Source organism: Onychomys torridus, chromosome 11, assembly GCF_903995425.1.
Source record: "Onychomys torridus chromosome 11, mOncTor1.1, whole genome shotgun sequence".
NCBI classification, from domain to species: Eukaryota; Metazoa; Chordata; class Mammalia; order Rodentia; family Cricetidae; genus Onychomys; species Onychomys torridus.
In genome coordinates this window covers 22,868,447-22,888,861 of record NC_050453.1, presented here as the reverse complement: position 1 = coordinate 22,888,861, position 20,415 = coordinate 22,868,447, and the positions used below count along the sequence as shown (strand labels likewise).

Sequence of the window (20,415 nt, the reverse complement as noted above, 5' to 3'; positions counted from 1 at the left end):
GACCTCTAACAGAACTCCATCCTGAGCAATCTCTACTCCCATCGCCCTTTCCTGCAGGAGAAAAATGTACACTGTACAGGGGGCGGGGGAGGGGGGATAACTGCCCAATCCTAAGACAAGCTTCCCCACTTGCACTGATCTGTCATTCACTTCTTCTTTCCCCCTTTTGTGAACTGTTACTCTTGTTTTAAAGCCTTTTACAAGCACAGAATTTGTCTACATTTGCTTCAGGGCAATAGGCTCCATTATCTGCTTTCCTCTCTCTTTTTTAAAAATTACATTGATTTATTTGTTGTTTGTTTATAGGCGTGAGTGCTGAGACATTTTGTGTGGGGATGGGGGTCAGAAGACAACTTTCAGGAGTCGTTTCTTGTCTTCTTCCACGTGAGTACTAATGTTAGGGACCAAGATTTCAGGAACAAGTCATAAGCCCACTGCCCTTCCCCAGAGCAGTAACACCTGTTTACTAACCCGAGGCTCCCAAAGATATGAACATTCCACAGTCAGGTGCCATGGCAACCAGATGTAAAGAGCATTCCATGGTCAGGTAGCCTAGGAACAGAACAAATGGCCCCTGACCAGTGACCTTAGCTGACATCTTGCAGTTGCACGACCTGCACGTCTCCCATGTCTTGCACGCCTTCCACGTCCCTTCCCCTTCCCTCCTTCCTGCCCCTCCCCTCCTATGCTATATAAGCCTTGCAGAGAGAAATAAAAATTGCAGCTTGATCAGAATCTTGTCTTGCTGTCAGTCTCTTGTGTCCCCTGTCTCTCATTCGCTCCCACAGGTGGGTCGCCCCCGTTGAAACCCCGCTGGCTGGGGCATACTAAGAATGGGACTCAGGTCAGCAGGCTTGGCAACAAACACCTTTACCCACTGGATCATCTCACCAGACCAGGTTTCCCTTTTTCTAATCCCTTCCTAAATACCTCAGCAACCATATAGACACAATTTGTAGTCAGATCCATATGGACTTTCCAGTTTTGTAAAAATCATAACACAGGCTGGAGAGATGGCTCAGTGGTTAAGAGCACTGGCTGCTCTTCCAGAGGTCCTGAGTTCAATTTCCAGCAACCACATGGTGGCTCGCAACCATCTATCATGAGACTTGGTGCCCTCTTCTGGCATGTAGGCAGAACACTATATACATAATAAATAATTAAAAAAAAAAAAAAGATCATAACACAACATCAGACTCAGCAAAACCACTTGCCCTATCCCAGTCCCAGGGTGGCTGCAGAATCAGTGTTTTTCTCTCTCCTATGAACAAAATCCCATCTGGCCTGCTCACCTGGCCATCAGACACCTTGTCTTGCATACACAGTTCTCTTGATATTGTCTGTCATTCCTTCATTGCCTTCTAGTCCCTGATGTTCATGGAGATTGCAGCCAGTGATAGTTCATTGTTCATATAAGTCAGTTCATGGGGAATGGTTCCCCTTACATTGCCTCAAACTTTGCAGCCTGTGTCTAAAAGAGATAAATCAGTGATATCACTCAATTTCTCATTTCCACCATGTCAAGCTGATCCCATCTGCCTCCTCCATGTCCCATGGCCTCCCAAGGCAGGCTTTGAAAAGTTCTGCTATTTCCTATTTAAAAGTCTGTCCCTGTTGAGGCAGTTTAGGGGCCAAATATACCCAGACTAACATCATTTCCTGGGCTGAGAAATTATTAAGGCTTCTATCTGCATACTGAATCACAGATTTTTCCTTTTTATGGATTAAAAGGAAAGGATATCTTCTATCACTTCTACTTCAACTCCACTCCTCACTGTCTGATTCTTCTCATGGATCAAGGTTTTTGAGTTCCAGGAAGAGTTCTCTAGTCCAGGCCTAATGAACTCTCTTTAACTGACTGAAAAGGAAGGAAAAAGAGAATAGGAAACAATCCTTCTTTTCCCTCCTTGCCTGCCAAATCAGAAGGCAGTGTGAAGTTCAGCGTCCATGTGTCTCTTCTATTGTAATGCCTCCCTCCTGCTGGCATTTCCTTCTGGGCAGAAATCATAGCCTCAGTAGCATCTCTTATGGCATCCGGCAGAGACCATGTGTCTATTTCCATGGCCTGCTTATAATCACATGCCGTATGTATCATTTGGGGGATTACAATAGATTCTCTAGTCCATTAGCCACCTTGGGGGCATTCCTGTACTTGAGCAACAGACCACATTCATAAAAGGGGTATGCCAGCCACACCACACAGAGGAAGCTAGCCATTCTGGGTTTCCCCTCAAAGATGCTCGGCTTCAGTTGCATGTCTTATTCATATCAGGGGACACATGAGACTCCAGCAAGGAGACACACTGTCCCATACCACCAGGTAAGAGTTATCCTATCAGTATTGCCCCATGGATGATCTACCCGCAGCTGGATCAGTCACTATGGCACATGTCTCACCCATAGCAGGAGGTCACGAAACTCCTCCTCTAGATCATCTTTGTTTGGTTTGTCCCAGTTCAGGCACCAATTGTGACATTCTTCTCCCTCCCCTCCCCCTCAAATGCATAGACAACTCATGATACAAGTCTCCCTAAATTTTTTAAGTTAAAATTATAAAGGTGTTTCCATTTTTATTTATGTATTCTCCCCTTATATATTACATCCCGACAACAGTTTGCCTCCCTCCTTCCCTCCCAGCCTCCCACTCCTCCATTTCCCTTCAGAAAAGGACAGGCCTCCTGTGAGAACCCATTTTCAGGTTCCTAGTGGCTTTACCCAGCAGGTCTGCAGAGAGGATGATTGGACCACCGGCCTAAGTGCAGGTGTCTGAGATGGTCTGCACTTGGCTCTCTGGGAGGAGGTCTTTTGCTCCACCCCTTAGCATCTCTATAAATACCCTGGGGCAGAGACAGTCAGGACCCGTTGGAATAGGTTCCAAGCCCTCTCGAGGCTATTCTGTATTTTCTATCTATTTATCTCCACACTCTAAATCCTTCTATCTAATATTTCCTGCTGTTCTCACTCAAGAAAACTCTGGGGAACTGTGGGGTTGGTAGGTAACCACCCAACAGCCTCCCAGGGATATCAACCAAACATAGTATTATATCAAGTTGCAATAAGAGTAGACACCTCCCCTCAGAGTAAGACTGGACTAGGCAACCCAGGAAGAGAAAAGGGGTCCCAAAAGCTGGCAAACGGGTCAGAAACAGCCCCCACTCCCACTGTTAGAAATCCCACAAAAACACAAAGCTACACAACCATAACATATATGCAGATGGCCTAGGTCAGTCCCATGCAGGCTCCCTGATTGCCGCTTCAGTCTCTGTGAGTCCCTGTGAGCCCAGGTAAGTTGACTCTGGGGGTTTTCTTGAGGTGTTCTTGACCCCTCTGGCTTCTACAATCCTTCCTTCCCATCTTCCCCCAGGATTCCCTGAGTTCAGCTTAATGTTTGTCTTTGGGTCTCTGCATTGTTTCCATCAGTTGCTGGGTGAAGCCTCTCTGATGACCATTATGCTAGGTGCCTGTCTGTGAGAATATCATTAGGAATCATTTCATTGTCTTTTTTTCCCCCCGGTTGTGTTTGGTTCTATCCTAGGTCTCTGGGCTATCCAGCCTCTATCCAGGCACTGTCAGGGGTTGGGCTCGTTCTTGTGTACGGATCTCAAGCTGGTTCAGCCGATAGTTAGCCACTCCCACAATTTCTGCGCAGCTGTTACTTCAGCACAGCTGTCAGGCAGGACAAACTGTAGGGTCCCAATCCCTCCTCTAGAAGTTTTATCTGGTTACAGGAGATGGCCAGTTCAATTTCTGTATCCCTCATGACTAGGAGTCTTAACTTATACAAGGCATTTCTATAAGCAATGTGTGAAGGTAAAGATTGATAACCAGAGGTTTGCCAGCGTAGAGGAAGATCTCTCATCACTAGAGAAAAGGGAAGTCTCCGAGACAAGCTGGTGAGGAATGGCTGTCTCAAGGGCTCCCGCACCTGACTCCGCCCGTCAGATGATGCTCTGGCTGTTCCCGCTTGTCTTGTGCCTTGGCTCAGGTAAATGTCTGTGGACACTGATATTATCGCTGAGTGAGTCCCTCCTTTGGGACAGCGTGCTCAGTCTAAGGCATCTAGATTGGGCTGACTGCCTGGTTCTCTGTTCAGAGATGGAGGAAGTTCAAGGTGGTTGATAGCAAACCGCTTCCCTCAGACTGCTGCAGGGCTGACTGGAAGGGAAATGTTTTCTGTGGCATGGAAAATGAGTCTTTGTAAGTCAGGACTGTTGGTGACCAGCATGTTGTGGTACAAAGATAAGTTTAAGGGTTGGGGGGGGGGGGAATCTTCTACATTTTAACTGCTGTGATGCTGTGTAACTTCGGGGGAGGTGGGGGAACTCATTAACTTTTCTGAGCTTTACCCTTCCTTCGAATATTGATACCCCAGCACTGCTGCAGGAACAGATTAGCTGAGCCTGCTCCTTCTCCCTGCTATGTGTTAGAGAGCAGGAAGGCTCACATCATGTTTGAAAGTCACGGGGTGTCTGTCCATCTGTACCGTGTTCTAGGAAAGGAGCTCAAACAAAAGGCTAACTCAGACCTAGCCTGGTGGGAGTTCACTGAAAATAATAGCTAGCATTTATTTTGCTCCAGAAATGGGCTACATATTAAATATGCATTATGTTTAGAAGTCTTAGGGCATGTATGTGAATTTATTCTATTCATAGCTTCTTCATGTTGACACAAGAAACTGAGACTACAATAATTTAAATGATTTGCCAAAATTTCATTAGCCAGCAAGAGGCACAAAAACAAACAAACAAAAACAGATGACTCAACCTGTCAGTAACATGAGAAAAATCAAGACATACTGCAGACATAGAACTAACTAGGTCAGTTGACAACCGAAATAAGACTTAATATTCATTAAGTCATCTGGTAACCATTTAACCATTCATTAAATACCTGCTGAAGAGCTGGCACTGTAGTGGTTTCAGGAGCTACATCAGGATCTAAGTCAGCAAAATTTCTGTTCTTCGGGAATTAGCAACTTGGCAGGGAAGATAAGCTCTAAACAAGTAAAATGTGCACTGGCTAGCAACAAATAATTTTGAAGAAATAAGCAAGAGAGAGAGAACGGAGAGAGAAGTCACATTGTAGACAGGCCAGGCAAAGACAGAGACAGAGGTAAGGAGGAGGACGGAGGAGTAGCCACTAAGAGGAAGGTCAGCTCCTCTTCCGATCTATTTGTTTTATAGTTTCACTGCAATAGCCAAGAGAAGATTCCTGAAAGCAGCTGGGAACTGAGGCCCAAGGCTAAGGCCGTGAGAACAGAGACCAAGTCAGGCTGAGGAGAAGAGAGGAGCCAGGACAGACCCTTGGGAAATACATACAAGATGCAGGAAAGGATGAGAATTATTTTTTTTGGGGGGGGGGGGGGTTCGAGACAGGGTTTCACTGTGTAGTTTTGCGCCTTTCCTGGAACTCACTTGGTAGCCCAGACTGGCCTCAAACTCACAGAGATCTGCCTGGCTCTGCCTCCCGAGTGCTGGGATTAAAGACATGCGCCACCACCAACCGGTGAATTATTTCACTCTCATCCATGTTACCACTTCCTGAACTGGGACCGACCAGCAACTTGGGTTTTTAACCTCATGTTTATCTCTGTAAAACTGGAGATTTCTGAGAGTTCTCTAATTAAAATCCCTCCTCCACATCTCTGTGGATTCTTCTTCTAACAAGCCTGTGGAAAATGAGGGCTCAGTCCCCATCTGTGCATGAGGAAAGAAGGTCCAGAGCCTAAGTAACAGCTCACTGCCATGCAGCTGTGGGGGAGGGCATAAAGTAAAGAACATGGTTGACTGCACTTTGCAGGAGACAGATGCAGGTGGTCGGAAACCGCTCGGTGGAGCAGAACTGTGGTTGCTGGGGTGGAAAGTGGAGAGTCTGGTTGCAAGGTAAAACTGGCAGCACACGAAAAACAAGGGAACTGCTCTGGCCTAGGTGGTAAGGAAGAACTTTCTGGAATAGATGGAAATGATGTGAGAAGTTTAGTAGGGAAGGAATCAAATAAAGACACATGAGAAGGAGAGGGAAGCATATCTGGAAAGAGTTTAGAGCAAATGAGGAAAGACAAGACCACTGTGGCAAAAATGTAGGACAAAGATGCTCTCTGAGAGGATGGAGAGAAGGACTCAGTCACTACAAGCTTTCAGGCAGATGAGACACTTAGACCATTTAAGAAATTTAGGTCAAAGATAAACCATGTTGGAAATCTAATCTTATTTCCTTTTGTGTTCATATATGAGCATCTACTTATTCTTGTGTGTTTATACATGTGTAAGGGCAAGAGGAAGACATCCATTGAGTGTCCTCAACAACTGCTCCTCTCTCTACCTTTATTTTTTGAGATGGGGTTCTCAATGAACCCGAAGCTTGCTCACTTGGCTAGACTGCCTAACAGGTAAGCCCCAGGGCTCCCCCTGTTTTCCCAGGGCTGAGAATACAACACTGGCTTTATATTAAACTCCCCAGGCTTTGTCCTTGGGTCCTGGGGATCTGAACTCAGATGGTCCTGCGTATGTGGCAAGCACTTTGCTGATTTACCCCTCACCCCAGTCCCCTTCGTTCCCTTGAACTCATTTCCTTGGGGGCAGCACTAACCTACCTTGTGACATGACAGCTATCCTCTTTAGTGCACAGCAGCTGTGATTAATCAGCACAAGACATGCACAAAATTAGGCCTAACAACATCCTGTCAAGGAGATGGAGGACACCAATCAGGCTCACCCCTCCCTTGGGACTTATAAATGGTTAATGGTTGGTTGGGGAGGGAGAGACATTTTCCTTGGTGGTGGTGTGGCCACTTGTAAGGTGTCCTGGCCTCTGTACATAACCCTTCACCCATGCTTCTGTAAGTAACTCTAAGAAACACATTGGCTCATCAGAAGGGGGAAAAAGAAGATGGATTAGTTAAGGAAATTAACAGGAGTGGGAAGGGGTCAGAGAGGTAGTGTGGGTAAATATGATCAATGTATGAAAATACAGTGAAACCTATTGCTACATATAATTAATAGATCCTACCAAAAGCATTTTTTGAAACTAGTCTGACATCCAAGTGTGATGGTCCACGCTTTTAACCACAGTTTAGAATACTGAGTCAGCCTGGGCAACACAGCAAACCAAAATAGAAAAACTTTACTAAAAGCAAAACAATGGTTATAAATGAAATCAAGCAACTTGGTGGATCCCAGTGACCCCTCTATTTATTCTTTCTACATGGGAATTTGTCAAACTTTAACGTGTATATACCTTGAGAATTTTATTAGCATGGAGACTCTGAGAGGAAGCTATGACTCGGCGTTTCTAACAAACTCTCAGGTGCTATAGTGTTGTCAGCCCATGGAACACACCTTGAGTAGCAAGGTTCTGAAATGTAGTCACACTGGAACTCGTGCCAGAGGAAAATAGGAACTCATTCTTTGGGTGAGTGTGAAGGAAGCAGATGCAGGTACTCTGGGACCCAGGGAAGAGCCAGTGGCTGGATGTGTAACTAAAGGAAAACCATGGGGCTGGCTCTGAAATCTTCCTTCTACGCTCTCCCTTCCTTCTGTCCTTCTTCCATTTATTTTGCAGCTAAGCAGCCAACCTAGAGCCTTGAGCAAATTATCATTCTGCCACTGAACTACACCTGCAGCCCTGGTTCTAAAATTCTTTGAGTCCAAAGTGTATATGTTTCTAGTGCTAACAGATTATTTTGTTGTCTATGACTCCCCTCCCCCAGAGAACTGTTTTCTTCTTTTTAACAACCATCTGCATGTTCAAGTGGTTATTTTACCTCATCAAAGCCAGAATGCTGTTTCCCATCTTCTTATTGTGCTCAGATGCACATGACTTTCCATTGCGCGGACTCTGTGTTCCCCCCACTTGTGATCTCTAGCCTTCCGTGCCTCACACCTCTCCGCTTTGGGTCCTTGGGTCCTTCACTCTAGATCTAGCTCAGGTTGTTTCCTTTACTCATGCTAAGGCCTTTTTTTTTTTTTTTTTTCAAGATGAAATTCACATAGCACGTGTTCTACACTCATCACTTCTACTGTTTTAAAATGCCCATCGCTCAAAACAAAAATTCCAGGCTGAGGATGTAGCTCAGTGATAGAGTCTATACTTCAAGTCCTTTGGATCAAACCTAACAGAAAGAGAGAGAGAAAGCTGTTCCTTGCCTCCCATTTTCCCATTTCTTCCCATCCTCATCTCCTAGCCAACCACAAAATGCTTCCTGCATCCATTGGGCAACTAAATGAAAGCATACAATGGCTGACCTATTGTGTCTCATCTAACTGAATGTTAGGGATCTGCTGCTAAGACATTGTGTCCTACCTTCCTTTGAGACATATTTGTTTTTAATTTTGATATAATAGAATTTTTTTCTTTGTTGCTTGTGTTTTCAGTATCCTATCTAAGACTCCATTGTCAAATTCAAGATCATTAATATTGACCTCTACGGTTGTTTGTTTGTAGTTCCAATCCAGAGCTTTATGAGTGCTAAGCAAGTACACCGCCACTGGCTGTATCCCCAGCCAGCTCTTACGTTTTCTTCTACAAGTTTTATAGATTTAACTCTTACAGATACTTGACATAGTTTGAGATTTGTTTTGGTTTTTTGTTTTGTTTACACAGGGATTCACTTGTAGTCTTGGCTGGCCTGAAATTCACAAGTTTATAGATTTAACTCTTACAGATACTTGACATAGTTTGAGATTTGTTTTGGTTTTTTGTTTTGTTTACACAGGGATTCACTTGTAGTCTTGGCTGGCCTGAAATTCACTATGTAGACCAGGCTGGCCTGGAACTTATTGAGATCTTCCTGCCTCTGCCTCCAAATGTTGAGATCAATGGCATGTGCCACCACATCTGGCTATAGTTTAAGCTGGTATGAGAGTTGGAAACTTCGCTTCATTGTTTTGTATCTAGCTATCCATTTATCCCAGCATCTTTCCTTTTTTTTTTTTTTTTTTGCATAAAGATAGCAACTAATTCTTTAATTTTTTTCGCAATGGGAAATATTTAACTGCCTGAGGTTGTGTTATAACTGAAATTTTTGGTTTAGTAAAAGGACTTGAACTATTACTTTGTACCAATTTTTTCAGCTTAAAAACTAAAAATAAAATAATGAAAATTTGACACTAAGATCTTGCATATAAGAGAGAACATGTGACATTTGTTTTCCTAGATCTTGATTATTTCATTCAGGAAGTTCCACCCATTTTCCTTAAATTTCATTTTTCTTTATAACTGAACAAAAATTCTATCTTGTATATGTATGACATTTTAATAATTCATTCATCTATTAATGATCATCTAGGGTGAATCTGTTTCCTAGCTATTGTGAACAGAGCATCAGTGAGCATAGTTGTGTAGGTTCACTGTGGTAGGATGTGGAATCCTTTGGGTATATACCCAGGAGTGGTATTGCTAGATCATATGGCAGTTCTATTTCTAGTATCTTGAAATCCACCCCACAGTTCACATTTCCATCCCACCAACAGTGGACGAGGCTTTCTCTTTCCCCACACCTTCACCATCATTTATAATCATTTGTATTCTTCATGTTGGCCATGCTGAATGGCCTGAAATGGAAGCTCAAAATAAATAGTTTTGATTTTCATTGCCCTCATGGAAGAGGATATTGAACACTTTTTAAAGTGTTTATTAGTATTCTATGTTTCTCCTTTTAAAAATTCTCTGTTCGTTTCCCTAGCCCATTTTTGATTAGGTTGTTTGGGTTTTAGTGTTCATTATTTTTCAATTCTTTGCATATTTTAGATATTAAACCTCTACTAGAATATATAGCTGATAGAGATATTCTTCCATTATGAAAGTTGCTTTGACATTTGACTAATAGACTCATTTGTTACATAGAAACTTTTATTTTCTTTGAAAGTTCCATACATCTAAACAATGTACATTGGTCAATCCATTCACCACTTCCTCTCTCCTACTTTCCTTTAGCACCCCACCCCACTTTACCTCCCTCTCAGCTTCATGTTATCCTTTTTCCTTCTTCTTTTATTAAGGCTGCCATTAATGACCCTCTGAGTCCAATTAGTGCTGTCCATATACATATGAGTGTGTGGCCATCCATTGGGGCATGAACAACCTACTATCAGCCACATCCCCAAAGAAGAGTGAATCTCTCTCCCTCAGCAGCCATCAACTACCCTTATCCCCTCTGCTATGTGTGAAATTTTGACTGGTTTCTCTTATGCAGGCAACCACAGGTGCTGTGAGTTGTTACATGCAACATTCCCTTCATGTCTAGAAGTCAGTATTTCACAGCTCTTCCATTCTTTTCTCTCCCTCTTCTTTGAAGTCCCTGAGCCTTGAATAGTGAGAAGTTGATATTAATGACCCATTCACAATTGAGCACCCAGAGTTATTTATACCCAGTACTTCGGCCAGTTATGAGTCTCTGCATTAACTACCTGTTGCCAAAAAGAAGCTTCCCTGACCAAAGTTGAGAACAGCACAAATCTGTGGGCATAAACACAAATGTTTAGAACTCAGTTTGACCAAATGAACATTCTAGCAAAATGCTAGGGAACAATAGTAGGTTACCTCTTCCTTGCCTAGGGCCTATGATTTCCCCTATCAAAGTCTTTTAACTATGTTAACATACCAGGTACAAAATCATTCCTGTGAAACAGACCTTATATCTGATCAGAAAATAGTTACCCCCTAAAACCTTTCATGCTATGACTGAACCAGAAGACATACCTTGCCCACATGTCAATGTTGTAGCACACAAGGCCCAGCACTGGGAGGGGCCATTGACAGCTTTTCTTCCCCTAGCATCTTGCACAGTACCTTCTGGCACTAAGTAAGTTCTCCAGCAGGAAGAGAGTGTCCTGGTAAGCTAGAGGTCCAAAATGAGGAATATCTTCAGCAATAGGGTCTTACTGTGTTGTTATGGCAGGCAACCAAGAGCAATTGCAACAGCTGGTGTGTTTGAGGCTTCTCTAGGGCCTCCCTGACCAATAACTCATTGAGGTATCTGTGCCTGGAACTGAGCTGTTTTTGAGGGGTAGTGCTGTTTTTGTAGCCCTTTGAGTCCAATTTGTGCTGCCTGCTGGAATGTTGACTGCTTTTGTTGGCTTGATCTTGTGCAAGTAACCATAGCTGCAGTGAGTTCAGGAGTGAGACTGTAATGTCATGTCTAGAAAACAGCAATTCATAAACCCCCTCCTCAGTCTCGGACTCTTATATTCTTTCCACATCATCTTGCCTGATGTTTCTGTGCCTTTCGGAGTTGAAATAGACGTCTTATTTAGGGATGAGCACTCAACGGTCACCTAATCTCACCATTCGACTAGGAATCATGGCATTCATTGTTGCCCATGACAGACGACACTTCTCTGCTAAGATTGGTGCTAATCTATATAGCCTAGCTATGTTGTTCTTTTGGATGCTACTGTATGTGGAATTTGTTTTCTTCATTTCTTTTCTAGATTGTTCTTCATTGCTAGTGTGGACAAATACAAAAAGTAGTTTTTGTTGGGCTTTTGTTTTTGTTTGTTGAGACAATTTCTCTCATTATAGCCCTGGGAATCCTGGAACTCACTGTGAAGACTAGGCTGGACTTGAACTCACAGAAATTCACTTGCCTTTGCCTCCCAAGTGCTGAGATTAAAGGCATGAGCCACCACACTCAGATAAACTAGTTTTTGTATGTGTGATCTTGTGACCTGCAACTTTGCTGAATTCACTTACTAGCTCTGGTTACTTTTGTGGATTCTTTAGGAATTTCTGTTTATATGGCCACAGCATCTGGAGCAGGAATCATTTTACTTTTTTTAAAAATTGATATACTTTTGTTTCTTTTTTTTTTTCAACCTATTTTCTCTGACTGGAACTTCTAGAACAACACTGACTAGAAGTGGTGGAAGTGGGTATCATCTTCTCCCAGTCTTAACTGGAGGACATTCAGTCTTGCTTATTGTCTTAGTCGGGATTTCTGCTGTTGTGATGAAGCATCATGACCAAAAAGCAAGTTAGAGAGGAAAGAGCCAGATGGCTGTTTATCATTGAAGGAAGTCAGGGCAGAAACTCAAACAGGGCAGGAACCTGGAGGCAGGGTCTGATGCAGAGGCCATGGAGGGGTGCTGCTCACTGGCTTGCTCCTCATAGCATGCACAGCCAGCTTTCTTATAGAATCTAGCCTATACTGGATCTCACTCTGTAGACCAGGTTGGCCTAGAACTCACAGAGACCCACCTGGCTCTGAGGAGCATCTTCTTAATTGAGAGTCCCTCCTTTCAAGTGGCTTCAGCTTGTTACAAGTTGTCAAGTCTACTATCCAGCACACATATTAAGTAGAATGCTGGCCGCAGGTTTTCATAAACGCTTTCCATCGGGTTAGAGATGTCCCCTTTCATGCCTGGATTCTCAAAGAATATTGAGTTTTCTCAAATCTTTTTCTATATCTCAGGAGATAGTGTGTCTTTTTTCCTTTGTTTTGTTAATATCTGTGTGTTGCATTGTTTTGTTATTATTTTGTTTTGTCTTGGTTTTGTTGTTTTGTTTTTGGTTTGGTTTTGTTTTTTTGTTTTGGTTTTTTTTTTGGGGGGGGGGGTTGAGACAGGGTTTCTCTGTGTAGCCTTGACTTTCCTGGGCCTCACTTTAAAGCCTTGACTGTCCTGAAACTCGCTTTGTAGATCATGGTGGCCTCAAACTCAGGGATCCCAAGTGCTGGGATCGAAAATGTGTGCCACCACTGCCCAATTTACATTGTGTGTGTGTGTGTGTGTGTGTGTTTGACTACTCTGACATTTCTGAGATAAATTTCATTAATTCATGCTGTATAACCTCATAGTGTTATTCAGTTCAGCTTGTTGATATTTTGTTAAGGATTTTTCCACATTCAGTTTATCAGTGGTTCTCAGCCTGTAGGTCACAACCAGTGGAAAACACATATTTCCAATGGTCCTAGAAACTCCCAACCATAAATGTATTTTTGTTGCTACTTCATAACTGTAATTTTGCTACTGAACAGTGTCTCAGTTCCTAAGACCATCAGAAATAGGTGTAGCATGAATCTTAGAGGATCTTATTAATAAAAACAAACCCAGAGCCAGGTATTGAGGTGAATGCTGGAAGATCAGAGAAGAACAATCCACAGCTTCCTCACCTCTCCAATTCCTCAGCTGATCCTATTTCCTCAGACTGGAAGCTTCTGAGTCCTCATTCAAATAGATCTCAGCTGAATTGCTTCTCTAAAGCCTGAAGCTTAAACAGCCAAATGCTTCTAGTTTCTGTTCCTCACCCCTTATATACCTTTCTGCTTTCTACCATCACTCCCTGGGATTAAAGGTGTGAGTCACCATGTTTGGCTGTATCCTTGATTTCTGCCTCTGAAATGCTAGGATTAAAGGCATGTGCTACACTTTCTAGCCTCTGTATCTAGTGGCTATCTGTTCTCTGACCCCAGATAAATTTATTAGGGTGTACAATATTTTGGGGAACACAAAACCCCCACAAATAGGTGTTTTTCCAAAGTCACAACCCACAAATTGAGAATCGCTGGAGAGTGAGGATTTTTGTTTGTTTGCTTGTTTGCTTTTTCTTTCTTCCCTTACTTTTCTTCCCTGGTGTCTTTGGCTTTGTTGTTGAATTACTGACCTGAGCTCTTCCTTCTTTGCTAATGTAAGCATTTGTGACTACAAATACTCCTCTGCCCCGTGCTTTTGCTGCCTCCCCACAGTTAACACACTGTGCTTTCACGTCCACGCCTCTCAGGATACAATCTAATCCCACTGTGCTTTCCCCTTTAGTCCATTGACTGTTTTGGACAATGAAATCTAACTTACGAATTAGTTGTGAATTTTCCATTTTTTCTTTCTGTTCTTAATTTCTGGTTTTATTCCATAGTAGTCAAAGAAGAGTTTTTCTATTATTTGAGACTTTTACAATTTTTTGAAACTTACTTTGTGCCTTCACAGATAGTCTGTCTTGGGGAATGATCCAAGAATATCTTCCTTCAGGACCTATCCAATCAATTCATCTTACAACTTTGAGATCAAGCTATTTGAAACGTCTAAATATTGCCCTTCACCTATAAATTTCTTAAGGTCTTAGCCTCATTCTTACTTACCTTGAAGGCCCTAGAGAGCCACCTCCATTCAAAATGGACACCACACTTGTGCACCTGAGCCCACTTTTGTTTCCTCCTCAGCAACAACTCCATGATTTAAACATTCCTTTCCACCACATCTTCAAAGCCCTTCCCCACGCACTGCTCCATTTTCTCTAAATTTACCAAGGGCTCTAACTGTCCTAATACCTACCTTTCCTCCATCCCACCTCCACCCAAAAGGTCTGTCCTGTGCTTCTCTTCCTTTCTCTGTCAAATCGCTTGATTAATCAGGCCCCACTTCCTTTCATTTTGAATTCATTGCCTGGGAATAAGACAGCCCACTGTATCCCCTTTGGCTATGAATGTGGGAGCCCATTTTCAGGTTCCTAGTGGCTTTACTCAGCAGGTCTACATAGAGAGGATGATTGGACCTCGGGCCTGAGTGCAGGTGTCTGAGATGGTCTGTGCTTGGCTGTGCTGGGGGAGGAGGTCTTTTGCTCCACCCCTTGGCATTCCTATAAATACCTTAGGGCAGAGCCAGTCAGGGCTTGTTGGAATAGGTTCCGGGCGCTCTCAAGGCTATCCTGTATTTTCTATCTGTTTATCTCCATAATATAAATCCTTCTATCTAATATTTCCTGCTGCTCTCACTCAAGAAAACTCTGGGCCGGGTGGTGGTGGCACACGCCTTTAATCCCAGCACTCATGAGGCAGAGGCAGGTGGATCTTTGTGAGTTCGAGGCCAGTCTGGGCTACCAAGTGAGTTGCAGGAAAAAGGTGCAAAGCTACACAGAGAAACCCTGTCTCGAAAAGAAAAAAAAAAAAAGAAAGAAAGAAAGAAAACTCTGGGGAACTGTGGGGTTGGTGGGTAAACACCCCACATAAAAACAGACCTAAGTCTTCTAGGTTAGAAACACCAGGGTCTCTTGTGACTTTTCATTCCTTTTCAGAGCCACCATATGCCCACCTATGCCTTATCCTTCCTAAAACACTGTTTTCCATAGACTTTTCTACTTCTCCAAAGTCTCTGCATTTACTCAAACCTGACAAAGCAAATTCCCGCTATTCAGGAGACCCTTTAAGACTTTCTAAATTCTAATTTCAGTCTGCATAGCTTTCATTGGATACTCTGAAGCAACTTCTGGAGAAATCAAAAGCTAAGCCAGACACTATTCATGTTCCCAGAAACACGTCATCCATTAGGTGGAAAATAAAAACTATGAGATGTGAGATGATGTTCTCTGGTTTGATATCACCAGAGAACATCAGCACCTTCTCCATAGTCCCAGTGGTCCTGCAGTGGTTTATAGAGCGCCAAAGGGACGTCTTCTTCCTAGCCTCCCCGCAACATACCAAGTAGCCTGCCACAGCCAGAGCCACCATGAAGTGCGTTTCCCACGTCTACTCTTCTGTTCTCGCTCTACTCCTCCATATTTACTACCAGCAGAGTGCTTGATGTCCCAGAACAACAGTTTCCACACCAAGGGTGTTGGCCCAGAGTGATTAAAAGCATCTCCAGAAAAAAAAAAAAAAAAAAAAATCTGTGTTTCCTCTGGGCCAGCCCACATCATCTCTGTCTTCAGCACAGCTCCCTTCTCCTCCTCTGGGACCGGTGAAAACTTCCACAAATATAAGTAAAGGCAAACAGGTATTTCAGCAATCTTTCAAAGATAAGCAACCACTTGCCATGTAGAAATGAAGAGGCAAGCATTTCAGACAGACGTGACAGCAGTGTAGACAGCCGAATCATCCAGGAAATTCACAAGTCACTGAGCAACAGGAAAGTCCCTCTTGTTACTCAGAATCTTCCTACATCATATGTTGTGGCTTGTCCCTTCAGAACTGTCCCAGGCCCATCATTCACTGTTTGTGCTTCTGTAAAGCACATATGTACATCCATCAATTCATTATTTATTGGCTTGAAACTGTGCTAAGCAGTAAGAGTGCATAGGAAACAAGCATAATGCCTGCTCTCATTTATCAAGAAAATGAGGAAATGACATCATAATTGTAATAAAGAAAAAAAAAAGAGTACTCAGCATAGACGGTTTAATAGTGGTACTTGGACAATGTAGAGGCAAACTCATCTCAAGTCAATGCCTACCCACCACACCATAGCTACTCATTCACCTGTCAGTCTTCTCTGTCAGATAGCAAACCAGCAAATCGGGACTATCTTGCTCATATGTATTCCTCAGATCTAGACCAGAAGTAGATATAGGAAGGAGAACCAATAATATGGTCTGGATGCCATGATTTCTAAATTTTCACCCATTAAATTAGCACAAAACTAAGTAAATAGTAGAATACAATTATTCTTTTTGAGTAAACTAGTAATCCAGGCATAGTGACACATGCCTGTAATCCTAGGCCTCAGGAGTCTAAGGCCAGTTTGAGGCTAGCCTGGGCTATGTATAAGAGCTTGTCTCAAAACCACAACCACAAAAAAACCTAATAATTTTGATCTATAACATCAAGAGAACTTAAAGGAATATGCTAGGCAATGGGAGAAGAGCTCCTGGTGAGTCCTATGATTTCTAACAGTACAGATTCGTCTTGCTTGGTTTTGATTTTAAATAAATAGAATACTACTTGAGGAAGCCTTTTGGACTCCAGACTTTGCTTGTTATGGTTTACTCATGTGATTCTGGGAGGAAAGAGAAGTCAAGATGACAAATAGCCATGTGTCAAAAGGTTGATGGGAAACATGTGGTGCAGAAGGGGATGTGTGATAGCAATCTGGATGTGCCTGGAGACCATCTGACAATTCAGGACAGAAAGCAGAAGTGCTAAGTCATGTAAGAGCCAAGTAAGTGTCCGGATCCTCTGGACCACCCCACAAATACACAGTTACATGACTCTTCCCTGGAAAGTAAGAGATGCCCAAGAAAGTGGATGTCACAATCACGTTTATTTGTTGACAGCCAAACATTTCCACAGATTATGTGTCAAACACTGTGCAGAGTCCTAAGTGCTAAGTGTTGGAATACAAGAATACTCACAGGTAGTCAGGCAAGCAGAGCACTAGAAAGAAGAGTAACACGTGCTAAGAATTTGGCACTGACTCTAAAGAAGCATCCTCTGTAAGAATTGCAACCAGCTGGGCGATAGTGGAACTCACCTTTAATCTCAGCACTCAGGAGGCAGAGGCAGACAGATCTCCGGGAGTTCGAGGCCAGCCTGGTCTACAGAGTAAGTTCCAGGAGAGCCAGGACTGTTACACACAGAGAAACCCTGTCTTGAAAAGCCAGGGGTTCAAGGGGGGGGGGGGGGGGGGGAGAAGAGTTGTAACCATGGGGCCGGAGTGATGACTCAGCAGTTAAGAGCATGGGCTGCTCTCTCAGAGAACTCTGGTTAGATTCTCAGCACCCACACAGCAGCTCACAACTGTCTGTGACTCCAGTTCCTGGGGGTCCAACTCCCTTTCCTGGCTCTGCTATTTTTCAGATGTACAACCAAGGAAAGTTAGTTAACCTCTTTCTATCTCAGTCTCTTTATCCATAACCAGACATTTTTTTAATCTGCCTCAAAGACAGTTATCAACATCTAATGAAATAATGCAGGCAAAGAACTGTATATGCAGTAAATCCCTATTATTGACCCTCTGGGTTACAAAAGCATGCTACATAGACAGACATTAGGTAAACTGTAAATGATTGGCCCTGACAATACTGCCATCAGCAAAGACTTGTGATTGTTGAAGTTTGTGTCCAGGGGTTAATAAAGTTCCTTGTCCCTCCCACGGATTGGTGCCAAAGAGTTCAAAGGCTGAGGTCACAAAAGTATGACCAGCCAGCGTAGAAGTAGACCGTGAGTCAGGATCATCCAACTAGACCAATTGCCTATTGGCCAAGACTGCCAGATAGTTTGCTGGAGGTGGAGCTACTGGGAGTGTGCTGTCCACTGTAACACTTCTAACAGTTTTTATTCCCTCATCACACCTCTGGCTTTCTTCCAAAGAGCTTAAACAGACTGGCAGAAGTAAGAGAAAGGATACAGGAATGGAAGGGGCTGTCAGGGACAGCTTTAAAGCCTTCTTCTTCTGTGTTTACAGGGAATGAAGTTTCACGAAACAGTACAAGAACAACAGTGACGAATGGTGTTCTAGGGGAGTCTGTAACCCTTCCTCTGGAGCTTCCTGCAGGAACGAAGGCCATCGTCTGGCATTACGAAGGAGAAGCATCGCATTATGTAGGAAAAGTATCACATGTCACTACAATCCTTATCATCCAGCTAAATAAGTCTGAAAATCCACAAATCATGAAAACTGATCCAAAGAGGGAAAAGAGACTGCACATCACCCAGTCCTACTCTCTGCAAGTCAGCAACCTCACAATGGCAGACACAGGATCGTATACTGCCCAGATAATCACAGAGGACTCTTCCCCGGACTTCATTATTTATATTCTGAGGGTCTTTGGTGAGTCCAAACACAGCATTTAATCACATATAAAGTAAAAACAAGTACAAATCGCATATGGCAACCCTATGTGCCGACAGGAATGTGCTGTAGCCTAGTGATAAAGAGAATGGCATTTGGCATCACAGTGAGGTCCAGAAGTGAAGCAGGTTGATAACACTGCCAGTTAAATAGCGGCAGAGCTGAGTTAGAAGCTTGAGTCTTGTGGCTCTCTACACCAGTCACTTCAATTCCCCCTTTTAACCAGAAATGTAGAGTTAATGGAAGCAAAATACTTGATGATACTCTTAACATGAGCAGTGGGTCTCTATCGCATGCTCCTTACCAAAGCTCTGCAAGGTATACACAATCCTATGCCCAAAGCATAGGCTCAGTCACAGTCTTGGAGATGGTACGTGGTGGCACTTCCTGATGTATTTTAAAGGTGGTCTGAAGGAGTCAAGCCACACAACAGGACCCATGTGGGAGGTTTATTAGGGGAGTGAAGGAACAGAAAAGGGGACAGACACCAGTCCCTGGGGACAAGAGCGAAGAAAGAGAAAGAGACTGGAGGTGTATAAGGCCCACCTTTTATAAGGAGACATAGAGAATTCGCTCAGGGGGTGAACTTAGTGGCAGCATCTGAGGATGTATCCTGTCAGGACCCTGAAGGCAGATCAGTACAGATGCCTAAACACTAACACTTCCCACATGACTCACCTGTCTCTCATTACACAAAGGCCAAGCTGACCCAGCAGAGTTATCTAGTTAGGAAGTGCTCTGCACAGGTAAGCCAATTCATAGAAAAATTAATAGAAAAATTTTCTATCAAGGTTATTTAATTTCTAACAGTATTTTCTCAATATGGCTTATTTGATCATTAATCAAAAAAAAAAAAAAAAAAGAAAGAAAGAAAACAGCCTTTCTAACTGGAGTGATGATATACATCTATAAACCCAACATGTAGGAATTTGAGGCAGGAGAATCAGGAGTTTGAGGCTGCCCTGGACTACATAGTCTCACTGTCTCAAAAAAAAATAAATAAACCTACCTCCCTAATATTAAAGAATGAAAGTATTTTCAACATAAAATTATGGAAATGAGATACTTTCTTAATCTAAACCAAGAAAAATCTAGCGACTAGAGATGTTCAGAAATGCCATGGATGGCTTTAGGACAGTCACTTAGCAGCAGTATTTTACAGGAAACCCAAGAACTAAATTGGCTACCCAGGGGCAGTGTTCTTATCTAGGGTTTCTACTGTTGTGGAGAGACACCATGACCACAGCAACTCATATAAAGGAAAACATTTAATCAGGATGGCTCACTTACAGTTCAGAGGTTTAGTCCATCATTGTCATGGTGGGAAATAAGGCAGCGTGCAAGCAGACATGATACTGGAGAAGGAGCTGAGAGTTCTTACATCTTGACCCACGGCAACAGGAGTGGTCTGAAACACTGGGCATATCTTGAGCATAGGAGACCTCAAAGTCCACTCCCACAGCGACACACTTCCTCCAAGGCCACACCCACTCCAACAAAGCCATGGCTCCTAGCAGTGCCGCTCCCAACAAGCCTACAGAGGCCAATTTCATTAGAACTACCACAGGCATTGAAATGGCTCAGTAGGCAAAGGTGCTTGCTACCAAGTCTGATGTCCTGAGTCTGATTTCCAGGGCCCGGGTGGAAGGAGAGAACAGACTCCTACAAGTTGTCCTCTGACCTCTTTATGCATACCATGGCACTCATGTACACACACACACACACACACACACACACACACACACACACACACACACAAGTAAATAGTTAAATTAACTGAATATTACCTGGTCATGATGGTGTACACCTCTAATCCCAACACTCTGGCAGGTAGATCTCTGTGAGTTCAAGGCAAGACTAGTCTACATAGTGAGTTCCAGGACAGCCATTGCTATGTACAGAGAACCTCTCAAAAGAACAA

At 43.2% G+C, this 20,415-nt stretch overlaps 1 protein-coding gene across 1 annotated transcript in view; it reads left to right on the top strand.

The window, feature by feature from the left end:
* The first annotated feature begins 3,900 nt into the window (after window positions 1-3,900).
* The window catches only part of Slamf6 (SLAM family member 6), a 23,201-nt gene continuing 6,686 nt past the window's right edge, over window positions 3,901-20,415 (top strand). Inside the window, exons 1-2 of the mRNA XM_036202665.1 lie at window positions 3,901-3,985; window positions 18,108-18,473. Of these exons, the coding sequence (XP_036058558.1) occupies window positions 3,901-3,985; window positions 18,108-18,473 (451 nt within the window). The remainder of the gene's footprint in view (window positions 3,986-18,107; window positions 18,474-20,415) is intronic.